Raw genomic sequence first — 13,089 nt, forward strand, 5'->3', positions numbered from 1 at the left:
TCCTTCGTCCGTCATACGTTGCTTCCCTTCCACGGCTTCTTTCACTTCGTCTTCTTCGAGTTCAGAAACTTTGATATTAAATTATCGTTAGTATTATTTCTACAGTCCCTCATTTCTTTCGTATTTTTCTCTGTTACTCTCAGTTCATATTCTGTTTGGTTAGATTCTTCGTTAAATTCAACATATCGCGTAACCCACGTCCATTTTCACTGAAGACAGCGATATCATCAGCGAATCTTATCACTGTTATCCTTTGAATCTTCATATTCATTCCAATCTTCAACCTTTACTTTATTTCCGTCGTTGCCTCATCTGTGTACAGACTGAACTTCCTTCTTAGTCTTCCATTCTTGGTTCTTACATACAGGGAGAATCAACTAAAACTTGTACCGCAAATATCGCGGAAACGGAAAATGCTATTCATGTGCTGTTTTCACAGAATGGTTTGGCTGTCAGAGGCTCGTATTGTTACCCAATAAACTGATTGCACTGATACCAAGAAATCGTAATTTTGTTCAAACGTACACTTTTTTGAATGAAAAAATGCGTATTGACATTTAAGAACTCAATGTCAATGATGTCTGTTGCAGGATTCTAGTGCTAGTTATTTAGGAGATATCGTATTTTGAATTGTCTACACACCGACGCTTGGTTGTGCCACTCAACCTGCATAGTTGCTACCTATGTTTTTGTTATATTTGCTTACAGTGTGCATTGCGACTTGCTAGTCAGCTAGTGAGTGAGAATCCAAGCAGTAGCTCGTGAATGAACGATGAGCTTTACCAGTGCAGGAAAAACCGATATGCTGATGGTGTATGAAGAGTGTAGGAAGAATGAAGTTCGTTCTTGTGCTCTGTATGTGTCAAGACATCCCAGTGGATGTCAACTACCTCGGAAATCATACATCAACTTTTAGCTTCAAATGGCTCTGAGCACTATGCTACAAAACATCTGAGGTCATCAATCCCCTAGAACTTACACCTACTTAAACCTAACTAACCTAAGGACAACACATCACTCATGCTCGAGGCAGGATTCGAACCTGCGACCGTAGTGGTCACGCGGTTCCAGACTGTAGCGCCTAGAACCGCTCGGCCACTCCGACCGGCCCGGCGCCGAGGAGACTGTGGTGCACCAGCGGGCATAGGTGTGCGCGGGCGAACAGACGTGCAACGTTTGAGCAACTGACCGCTTAGATGAACCAACGAGCTACCAAAAATATCTCCTCAACAACCGGTCAGCGAGCGTTGCTGCGTATGGGCCTCCGCAGCTGGTGTCTGGTTCAAGCTTCCATGCTGACTGCTGTTGACCGACGGCGAAGGCGGAAATTTGCACACCAATACTGAAAAGCGCACCCTTGATCTCTGGGTAGCGTCTTTGGCTTATAATCAAATCGCCCTGTTTCCCATATTCGGACCCCGCCACTACTAAAACCTTGAGAAATGGCGGCCGAAGGCGTCCCCGGCATTAGAAGCCGCCCTTGCTCTGCCAGTGGCCTTGTCAATAGGCCCCAAGACCGGACAGAGGTTCTTGGCCTTGGTGTGGGAAACTGCCCCTAAAAGGCAGAAGAATCAGCAATTATCAAAAACATGAGCATGCGGATGGCAATGCAAACTACTGAATTAAAGGCACATAATGTCTATCCATAGGACATGTGGCCTCCAACTGAAAAATTGTAATGATCATGTCTCCATCGGCAAAAGATTACGTACTAGGGCCCAATTCGGAACTCCACGACGGGACTGCCAAGGAGGAGGTGACCACGAAAAAAAATTGAATAACCAATGAAAGGGTAACGTTCTACGATTCGGGCCGTAGAATGACAGAAGTTTGAATGTGTTAGGGAACCTACAAAATCTAAAAGGGAAATGCAAAAGCACAGTATAGTGATAGTGGGGGTCAGTGAAGTGCAACAGAAATAAGATTAACGTTTCTGGTCAGAAGAGTACAGGGTAACATCTACAAATGGTTCAAATGGCTCTGAGCACTATGGGACCTAATTTCTAAGGTCATCAGTCCCCTAGAACTTAGAACCACTTAAACCTAACTAACCTAAGGACACCACACACATCCATGCCAGAGGCAGGATTCGAATCTGCGGCCGTAGTGGTCGCGCGTTTCCAGACTGTAGTGCCTAGAACCGCTCGGCCACCCCGGCCGGCTAAGATCAACAGCAGCAGAAAGTAGTGTAACAGGAATAGCATTCGTTACCAGTAGGAAAATTGGACAGAGAGTGAGTTACTGTGAACAGTTCAGTGATAAGAATGTTTTCATCAAAATCAACAGCAAACCAACACCGACAATAGTTAGGTATATATGCCGAAGTCGCAACAAAAATAAGAATAGATAGAGAAAGTGTATCAGGATATTGAACGAACTATTCAGTAGATAAATGGAGATGGAAATGTAGTATTTATGGGGAATTGGAGTGCGGTTGCAGAAAAAGGAATAGAATAAAAGGTTACGGGAGAATATCAATTTTGTGACTGGAAGGAGAGGAGAGATAGACTAACTGAGCTCTGCAGTAAATTTCAGCTAACAATAACGACTATCTCTTCAAAATAACAAGAGGAGGAGGTATACTTGAGAAAGGGCAGGTGATGCTGGTTGACATTAGTTAGGTAATATTATGGTAAGGCAGGGATTCCGATATCAGGTACTGGACTGTAAGGCATACCCAGGAGCAGAAATAGACTCAGACCACACTTTAGTAATGCTGAACGGCAGGCTGAAGTTTAGGAGACTTGGCAGAAAGAATCAGTGTGCTAAGAAATGGTATAGAGATGCACTAAGGAACGAAGACATAAGCTTGATATTTTCTGAGGCTATAGACACTGCGATAAGGAGTAGATCAATAGGCAGTTCAGTTGAAAAGGAATGGACATCTGTAGTAAAAAGGGCTACCACAAACGTTTGCAAGAGAACTAGAAATAAAAGTCACCTGAGACTGAAAGAAACAGGAAGTGGAGGGAAGCCACGACGAGATGGCTACACGAAAAAGGTGAAAGAATCGAAAAGGAAATTACTGTCGAAAGGACTGACTCAGTATACAGAAAATTCAAAACAATTTTCGGGGAAGTAAAAAGCAATAGCAGTAACATTAAGACTTCAATGGAATTCCACTGTTGGATGGAGAGAAGAGTGCGGTTCGGTGGAAAGAGTATATAGGGGGGGGGGGGGGGGGGGGGGGGAGACCACAACGAATGGAAAGACTTGTCTGATGTTGTATTGCAAGGATTATACAGAGTCGGGAGTGAAGACATAGGAAATCCACTATTAGAAACAGAATTCAAAAGAGCTTTGGACGACTGAAGATTAAATTAGGGGGAAGCGATTGATAACAATTCCGAGGACTGCAAAATCCAAAATTGCGACAATTATTGCACAAGCATCTTAACATCTAATTTATCCATGTTGCTAACAAGGATAATATAAAGACGATTTAAATACAAATTTGAGGACCTATTAGATGAAAGGTCACGGCCGATAATGGAAGCAAGAGTGAAGAAGAATCAAGGAAAATTCATAGATTTCGTAGTCCTGGTAAAAGCGTTCGACAACGTATAATGGTGCTAGGTGTTCGAAATTCAGAGGAAAACGGGATAAGCTCTAGAGAAAGAAGGATAATATACAATATGCACAATAATCAGGAGGAAACGATACGAGTGAAAGACCAAGAACGAAGTGTTCGGATTAAAAAGGTTGTAAGACAGGGATGTAGTCTTTCGTCCCTTCTATTCACTCTATACATCGAAGAAGCATTAACGGAAATAAAAAAAGAGACTAAAGAGTGAGTTTAAAATTGAAGGTGATGGGATATCAGTCATAAGATTCGAAGACGACAGTGGTATCTTCGGTGAAAGCGAAGAAGAATTACAGGATCTGTTGAGTGGAATGAGCTTTCTAGTGAATATGGGTTGAAAGTAATTCGAAGAAAGACAAAAGTAATGAGTAGAAGAATAAATGAGAGTAGCGAGAAACTTAGTATAAGAACTGGGGTTTAGAAAGTAGAAAAGCTTAAGAAATACTCCAACCTAAACTGCAAAATAACGCATGATGGACGGAGCAGGTAGGACATAAAAAACAGACTATCTCTGGCGAAAGGGCATTCCTGGTCAAGAGAAACTCGTTAGTGTCAAACGTAGGCCGTAATTGGAAGCCGAAATCTCTGAGCACAGGATCGAATAGTAGTGAAAAACCCAAAACAGAAGAGAACTGAAGCATTTGAGATGTGGTGCTACAGACGAATGTAGAAAATTAGGTGGATGTTAAGATAAGGAATGAGGAGGTTCTCCGCAGAATCAGCGAGGAAAGGAATATATGGAAAACACTGAAAAAGAAGAGTGGACAAGATGGTAAAACATCTGTTAAGACATTCTGGAATAACTTCTATGGTCCTAGTGAGAGATGTGGAGAAGAGTGGAAACTGTAGATGAAGACAGAGGCTGGAATACATCCAGCAAATAATTGAGGACGTAGGTTAGGCAGCATCAACGCATTGTTGAAGGGACGCATCCATCCAGTCCTAAGACTATGACGAAAAGAAGAGATCCCACTGAGTTTCGATAGGTGGTCTTTCAGATGTATCACGTTGGTTACTATCACCGATTTCGCAAGATCTACGCTGTCATAACCGGATCTTGCAACATTATTAGGTGTACTAAATTGTTAAGCCCCCCCCCCCTCCCCATGAACCATGGACCTTGCCGTTGGTGGGGAGGCTTGCGTGCCTCAGTGATACAGATAGCCGTACCGTAGGTGCAACCACAATGGAGAGGTATCTGTTGAGAGGCCAGACAAACATGTGGTTCCTGAAGAGGGGCAGCAGCCTTTTCAGTAGTTGCAGGGGCAACAGTCCTGATGATTGACTGATCTGGCCTTGCAACTTTAACCAAAACGGCCTTGCTGTGCTGGTACTGCGAACGGCTGAAAGCAAGGGGAAACTACAGCCGTAATTTTTCCCGAGGACATGCAGCTTTACTGTATGATTAAATGATGATGGCGTCCTCTTGGGTAAAATATTCCTGAGATAAAATAGTCCCCCATTCGGATCTCCGGGCGGGGACTACTCAGGAGGACGACGTTATCAGGAGAAAGAAAACTAGCGTCCTACGGATCGGAGCGTGGAATGTCAGATCCCTTAATCGGGCAGGTAGGTTAGAAAATTTAAAATGGGAAATGGATAGGTTAATGTTAGATATAGTGGGAATTAGTGAAGTTCGGTGGCAGGAGGAAGAAGACTTTTGGTCAGGTGAATACAGGGTTATAAATACAAAATCAAATAGGGGTAATGCAGGAGTAGGTTTAATAATGAATAAAAAACTAGGAGTGCGGGTAAGCTACTACAAACAGCATAGTGAACGCATTATTGTGGCCAAGATAGACACAAAGCCCATGCCTACTACAGTAGTACAAGTTTATATGCCAACTAGTTCTGCAGATGATGAAGAAATTGATGAAATGTATAATGAGATAAAAGAAATTATTCAGGTAGTGAAGGGAGACGAAAACTTAATAGCCATGGGTGACTGGAATTCGTCAGTAGGAAAAGGGAGAGAAGGAAACATAGTAGGTGATTATGGACTGGGACTAAGAAATGAAAGAGGAAGCCGTCTGGAAGAATTTTGCACAGAGCATAAGTTAATCATATCTAACACTTGGTTCAAGAATCATAAAAGAAGGTTGTGTACATGGAAGAATCTTGCACATACTAAAAAATCTCAGATAGATAATATAATGGTAAGACAGAGATTTAGGAATCAGGTTTTAAATTGTAGGACATTTCCAGGGGCAGATGTGGACTCTGACCACAATCTATTCGCTATGACCTGTAGGTTAAAACTGAAGAAATTGCAAAAAGGTGAGAATTTAAGGACATGGGATCTTGATAAGCTGAAAGAACCAGAGGTTGTACAGAGTTTCAAGGAGAGCATAAGGGAACAATTGGCAGCAATGGGGGAAAGAAACACAGTAGAAGAAGAATGGGTAGCTCTGAGGGATGAAGTAGTGAAGGTAGCAGAGGATAAAGTAGGTAAAAAGACGAGGGCTGCTAGAAATCCTTGGGTAACAGAAAAAATATTGAATTTATTTGATGCAAGGAGAAAATATAAGAATGCAGTAAATGAAGCAGGCAAAAAGGAATACAAACGTCTCAAAAATGACATCGACATGAAGTGCAAAATGGCTAAGCAGGGATGGCTAGATGACAAATGTAAGGATGTAGAGGCTTAACTCACTAGGGGTAAGATAGATACTACCTATCTTTGGAGATAAGAGAACCACTTGTATGAACATCAAGGGCTCAGATGGAAACACAGTTCTAAGCAAAGAAGGGAAATCATAAAGGTGGAAGGAGTATATAGAGGGTATATACAAGGGCGATGCACTTGAGGACAATATTATGGAAATGGCAGAGGATGTAGATGAAGATGAAATGGGAGATATGATATTGATGAAGAGTTTGACAGAGCACTGAAAGACCTGAGTCGAAACAAGGCCCCCGGAGTAGACAACATTCCATTGGAACTACTGACGGCCTTGGGAGAGCCAGTCATGACAAAACTCTACCATCTGGTGAGCAAGATGTATGAGACCGGTGAAAAACCCTCAGACTTCAAGAAGAACATAATAATTCCAATCCCAAAGAAAGCAGGTGCTGACAGATGTGAAAATTACCTTACTATCAGTTTAATAAGAGACAGCTGCAAAATACTAACGCGAATTCTTTACAGACGAATGGAAAAACTGGTAGATGCGGACCTCGGGGAGGATCAGTTTGGATTCCGTAGAAATGTTGGAACACGTGAGGCAATACTGACCTTACGACTTACCTTAGAAGAAAGATTAAGAAAAGGCAAACCTACGTTTCTAGCATTTGTAGACTTAGAGAAAGCTTTTGACAATGTTGACTGTTATACTCTCTTTCAATTTCTGAAGGTGGCAGGGGTGAAATACAGGGAGAGAAAGGCTATTTACAATTTGTACAGAAACCAGATGGCAGTTATTAGAGTCGAGGGGCATGAAGGGGAAGCAGTGGTTGGGAAGGGAGTGAGACAGGGTTGTAGCCTCTCCCCGATGTTATTCAATCTGTTTATTGAGCAAGCAGTAAAGGAAACAAAAGAAAAATTTGGAGTAGGTATTAAAATTCATGGAGAAGAAGTAAAAACTTTGAGGTTCGCCGATGACATTGTAATTCTGTCAGAGACGGCAAAGGACTTGGAAGAGCAGTTGAACGGAATGGACATTGTCTTGAAAAGAGGATATAAGATGAACATCAACAAAAGCAAAACGAGGATAATAGAATGTAGTCAAATTAAATCAGGTGATGCTGAGGGAATTAGATTAGGAAATGACACACTTAACGTAGTAAAGGAGTTTTGCTATTTAAGAAGTAAAATAACTGATGATGGTCGAAGTAGAGAGGATATAAAATGTAGACTGGCAATGGCAAGGAAAGCGCTTCTGAAGAAGAGAAATTTGTTAACATCGAATATAGATTTATGTATCAGGAAGTCGTTTCTGAAAGTACTTGTTTGGAGTGTAGCCATGTATGGAAGTGAAACATGGACGATAAATAGTTTGGACAAGAAGAGAATAGAAGCTTTCGAAATGTGGTGCTACAGAAGAATGCTGAAGATTAGATGGGTAGATCACGTAAGTAATGAGGAGGTATTGAATAGGATTGGGGAGAAGAGAAGTTTGTGGCACAACTTGACTAGAAGAAGGGATCGGTTGGTAGGACATGTTCTGAGGCATGAAGGGATCACCGATTTGGTACTGGGGGGCAGCGTGGAGGGAAAAATCGTAGAGGGAGACCATGAGATGAATATACTAAGCAGATTCAGAAGGATGTAGGCTGCAGTAGGTACTGGGAGATGAAGAAACTTGCACAGGATAGAGTAGCATGGAGAGCTGCATCAAACCAGTCCCAGTACTGAAAACCACATCAACAACAACAACAATATTTTGTTATTACAGCACTGAATGTCAGACAGTGATCTTGTATCAAATTGGAAGAAAAAGTGGCAGGGAACATCAACGTGTCTCAAATAAAATGGCACGCAATTATAACATACAGGACAACATGTTTGTTTTAATTGTGTGTTGTTTTATTTGTGACGTGCTGACATTACCTTCCACCGCTAAAATACGCTGATGAGCCAAAACATTATGACTATCTGCTCAATAGCTTATTTGTTCGTTTTTGGAACGAAAAAGATTACTGGTTCTACGTATCAGGGATCCGACAGTTTGTTGGTAAGTTTGTGGAGGTATGTGGCACTACATGTAGATGTTCACGACAGTAGCACGTGAACATTCGACCAGCTTCACCGTTTTCGAGATACTCTTTCACAGGCTCTGCGTTACAATAATATGTTCTTTGTCAGAGTCGCTTATCTCAGCCCACATCTTCGCTAGGTGGACAACGTTTTGGCTGGTCAGTGTATCTCCTTTTAGCTGTGGTACAAGTTTTTCACTTAACTGCTTGAAGTACAATGTGCCACATTTTATTCATATATCGGTCCTAAATGTACTTTTATCTTCAGTATATTTTGCCTGCTATCTTATTCAGATTACTGTGATTCAAGCACGCAGTCCTCTCTATAGCTACCATCTAGCTACGACAATATATTAAAAAACGTCCAGAACGAATCTAGAAGTATTTTCTGATGCGGCGATGGTTCTGATACTAGGAAAAATAGTGTTTCCAGCCGCTTTGCTTTTTGCGCAAAAGGAGTTGCTGGTCGCGATACCTGTCACACGAGACGAATAGGTGATTTAGATCACATCCTGTAGTTGAGTAGTAAAATGAGAGAGGCAAACCTATATTCCGCAGGTATACAATACTGTCCAGTAACGTCACGTCGCTTACTTACACCACGATAGCGTAGTGATGGCGATCAGCGGGAGGCAGTCTGGCATTCTGCCGGTTGGCCGCTCTGGGGGCGACTTTAGCGGCAGATCTTGTGGGCACATTAATTGCAGGCGTGAAATGACCTTTGGAGGGTCCTCGTAACGACGTCAAGTATCGAACGCCCGCACTGACATTTTTAATGGCCTCTGACAATTTGTTTGCCGCAGCGCTTGTTATGCAGGGGCGGTGAAAAAGGCTTCAGGTTTCGAGCGGCTATTACAAGAGCTCACAAACCAACAACAGTACAATGTTTCTCAAACAAAGTTTTGGAAGGTTGCAGTATTGTTTAATAAATTCTCTTACTGTTCAATCGACTGGTTCAGACAAGTGAAGTTCCGAAAATCATCTACAGTAATGAGTAATTTTCACATAAAGGGTGAGTCAAATAAAAAGCTTAAATTTGTAATTACAAATCGAAATTTCACACCCTTATCCTGTAAATTGGTAAGCGTGCTACAAACAGCGTGCACAATGGCCTGTAGCTGGTAGCATAGTGCAGATGCACACATACCATTGCCGTATCAGTATAAAAATGGCCGCCCCACTCGCGACTTGCACCAGGAAGGAACATCGTTCTGTTATTCGGTTTCTGCGTAGTGAAGGTGTGAAAAGCATTGAAATTCATCGACTAATGAAAGTTGAATATGGTGACGCATGTTTGTTAATGAAGCAGTTCTACGAATGGAGTAGGAAGTTCGCAAATGGTGTGACTTCAGTGGAAGACGCTCCTCGTCTAGGTCAGGAACAACGAGTTGTAACTCCACAGAAAATTGCAGCAGTTGAAGCCATAGTGAAGGAAAACCGCCGAGTGACACTGAATGACATTGCAGCATTTGAAGAACTTCTTCGGCTCGTTGAAAAAGAAGGTGATGGATTCCTTACAAGAATCGTTACTGGGTACGAAACCAGGGTTCACTTCCACCAACCGGGAACGAAGAGAGTGAGCAAGGAGTGGCGGCATTCCTCATCACCAAAACCAAAGAAGGGAAGATCATGCTGACTCTCTTTTAGGACGAAAAAGGCGTCATTTTGGAGCTTTAAATGCCTAGAGAGACCACTGTCACCAGCGCATCAGACAGATCTCCTAAAAAATCATCTCCGGCCTGCAATCAAATCAAAGTGATGTGGATTGCTGTCGGCAGGTGTGCTTTTGCAACATGACAATACAAGGCCCCACACTGCCCGTACAACAGTTGCAACAATCACAGACCTGCATTTTGAGTGTCTTCCTCATCCATAATACTCACCAGACCTTGGCCCAAGTGATTTCCATTTGTTTGTACTACTCAAAGACGCAATGGGAGGAGAGAAGTTCCGTTCTGATGAAGACGTACCCCACGCGGTGCATGAGTGGTTGCGTGGACTAGGAAAAGAATTTTTTTCTAAAGGAATTTATGCACTTTGTAAGCACTGGAGGACTTGGATTGAGCGTCGGGGAGAGTATGTTAAAAAGTGATAGAGCTTTGCACCACTTCTGCAGAGTAAATGATATTTAAGAAAATATTTAAGTTTTTCATTTGACTCACCCTCGTACGTGTAATTTCTGTCTCCGACGCATTTGTGTACTGTGAATGGTCACCACTCACTATACGTCTTTTCTGAAGCTGGTCGTTCAACCACCTGAAAAGTGGAAACATACTGCGATAATCTGTACCCTTGTTTTAGGTTTCTGCAGTGTATGAAAATACGCTTAAAGTAGTATTTCTCCTGATTTTCAGAAATTCCACGGCCTTCAACGCCGCCCAAGGCGACGGAAGTGCGCAGTGGAACCACCAAAGCAGGTAAGAACACAATCACATCTCGAGAGGTAATTCAATCGCTGTGGGTCTTAGGGGTATTCATGTCATTCTAATCACAGGGAGAGGTCCACAGGGGTGAGAGTGGCCTTTTGGAACCACCTACATGATGGTGTAAGTCTGAAGTTAAGAAGTATTGACTTACAAATGAAGGTAACTTAAGAGCTATCAACCTTGCTGATAGAAATCTCTTTGAGTTTCCAGCCGTGTGGTAACGTTGCAGTTTCGCACACCGTTTCGAAAATGTCATACCCTTCATCTTCTGGTGAGATGTCTCTTACTATCTTTATGCTAATATGAAGGCTTACAGAATACATCATACTCTCACCGATAATAACGTGAATTATGGAATACTTATTTGTCTTGGTACCATCGCGCATGCTTTAATCGTATACCAACAGCGGTGAAAAGTTAAATCCATGGCCTGCATATCTGGAAATTTTTGTGAAGGCCCGTGATAACTGCGCTGAAGCAATCTCACAACATAGACGCGTGATTTGAGCAATCATTTGAAGGGCAAGTCAACAATTACGAACACGCCAAGTTGTAGAAAAATTAACGTTTCAAGGGCAACATTTTCATTATGATAAAAACTTCTCTGTGACGCAGAGAAATAACTTCGTGAAATATATTACTTATAACTCCTTCAAGGATTCGAGGTATACACTAAATGACAATGAAAAGATTCTACAGAGGAAGTCTTATGAAAACGGAAGGAAAATTGAAAGGGCAGCTGACAGTTACGGCAACATAATACAGTATTTAGACGATTGAGATTTTTTTATTTAGAAATGTTTCACATTTGAACTACACATTACATCCAGTCACCTACCTGCGTACACGGAGTATTTAATTGTGCCTTTGTATTATAGAGATAATAAGTCCATATATGTTTCGCTTGAAACACCATTTCCAGCTGACCTGACGCCAGAGATTGCAAAGCTACAGAATACACAGATGTACCATCTGGGACCTAGTCGAAGTATTAGAGAAGGAAAATTAGATTTTAGCATCCTCTCGACAACGGTATTATTAGAGGCACAAGCACAAATTGGGTTGGGATGGGCCGGACATTCGACTAAGTTCTCTTTGTATGCACTCCATGAAGGAAAGGGCAGGTTTCAGAACATCGTGACAGTAGTGCCGTCTCCTAATCACCATACGAATAGTCAAATGTTCATGTGTATATTATCATGGACCCAATTCTGTAAGCGGTTTTCGTCCGATCGGAAACAGAACAAAGTCGACCAGACACCCGTTGTTAGGTGACGGTACAGCCTGACAACGTAAACATATCTGAACGACTATGCTGGTTTTTGAGGAAACGGCGGGGATTTGGGTGAGGAACGTCACAAAAGCAAGTATCGTCCTGGAAGAAGTCTGGCGTCGAGTGGAGGATCAGTGAGATGGCCAGTGATGGCACTACATCACTATAGACCATGACACCGTCTGTGTGAGACGACGTTCAAGTTGTTGTTGTGAGTCGCTCTGAACCTTTCTTAAGTTATGAATTCCCCCCTATGCTCACTATTTCTAAACACCGTTTTACATTTGCAATATAAAGTTTTACCGGCGAATCATCTGCTGCCATTTCTCTTGGGTGCAGAGCCGGGTGCATTCGCTTACGAAACATTCGACAGCTTACCTTGGCGTCAACTTCGTGAGGTACATGTTCTGCTGCATTGCGCCTCCTTCATATTCATACGGCTCCCCAGCGTTTCTTTGACTACTCGGCCGCTCGCCACGTCGTGTGGAGTGAAGGGTGGAGGCGATCGGAAAATGCTGGGCGCGAATTCCGGACCCTCAGTATTAATGACGCAGCCACCGGGAGTGGAATTAGCTCTCTGCTAAAGTTGTTACTTCATTCGACTGAGCGCTATGTCGCACTTTTTACTGAGAGTGAAGCTTCTTGTTGATCAGTCTGTCGGCCACTCGTATTTCAACAGCCTCGTGAAACAGGCCGTACGTTATAGGGATTGTGAAGTAAAGAAAACTGTTGAAATACGAATGGTCGACGGGCCGATCACTAGAGACAGTAGCTTAGATCGCAGTACAGCGTCGAACCCAGCGCTCAGCCAACGATTTCCAACATCGGCCGTGAGTTCTTCTGTGTCCCACGGGTGAAGCAGAAACCCTGAGGGACCGGAGTTCGCGACTAGCATTTGGCTATAGTGTCTCCCCTCCCCCCCCCCCCCCCCCCTACAACACTCCACCAGAATCGGTATGCGCCGGGTGGAACGAGGATTGGGGAGCCACAGGAGGTGCGCTATAGCAAAGTACTCACACTGCAGGTGTCACCTGAATATGTCAACGGACGCTGTTGTGTTTCGCAAAAGTCTGAAACCGTCTGGAAACCCGAGAGCAATACGAACACAGCCT

At 42.9% G+C, this 13,089-nt stretch overlaps 1 protein-coding gene across 1 annotated transcript in view; it reads left to right on the forward strand.

Moving 5' to 3' along the window:
- The window catches only part of LOC126316749 (lachesin-like), a 607,630-nt gene that overhangs the window by 482,516 nt on the left and 112,025 nt on the right, over nucleotides 1–13,089 (forward strand). Inside the window, exon 7 of the mRNA XM_049992876.1 lies at nucleotides 10,633–10,695. Coding sequence (XP_049848833.1) covers nucleotides 10,633–10,695 — 63 coding nt within the window. The remainder of the gene's footprint in view (nucleotides 1–10,632; nucleotides 10,696–13,089) is intronic.

The sequence above is a fragment of the Schistocerca gregaria genome, chromosome 1, assembly GCF_023897955.1.
Source record: "Schistocerca gregaria isolate iqSchGreg1 chromosome 1, iqSchGreg1.2, whole genome shotgun sequence".
In the NCBI taxonomy this organism is placed as follows: Eukaryota; Metazoa; Arthropoda; class Insecta; order Orthoptera; family Acrididae; genus Schistocerca; species Schistocerca gregaria.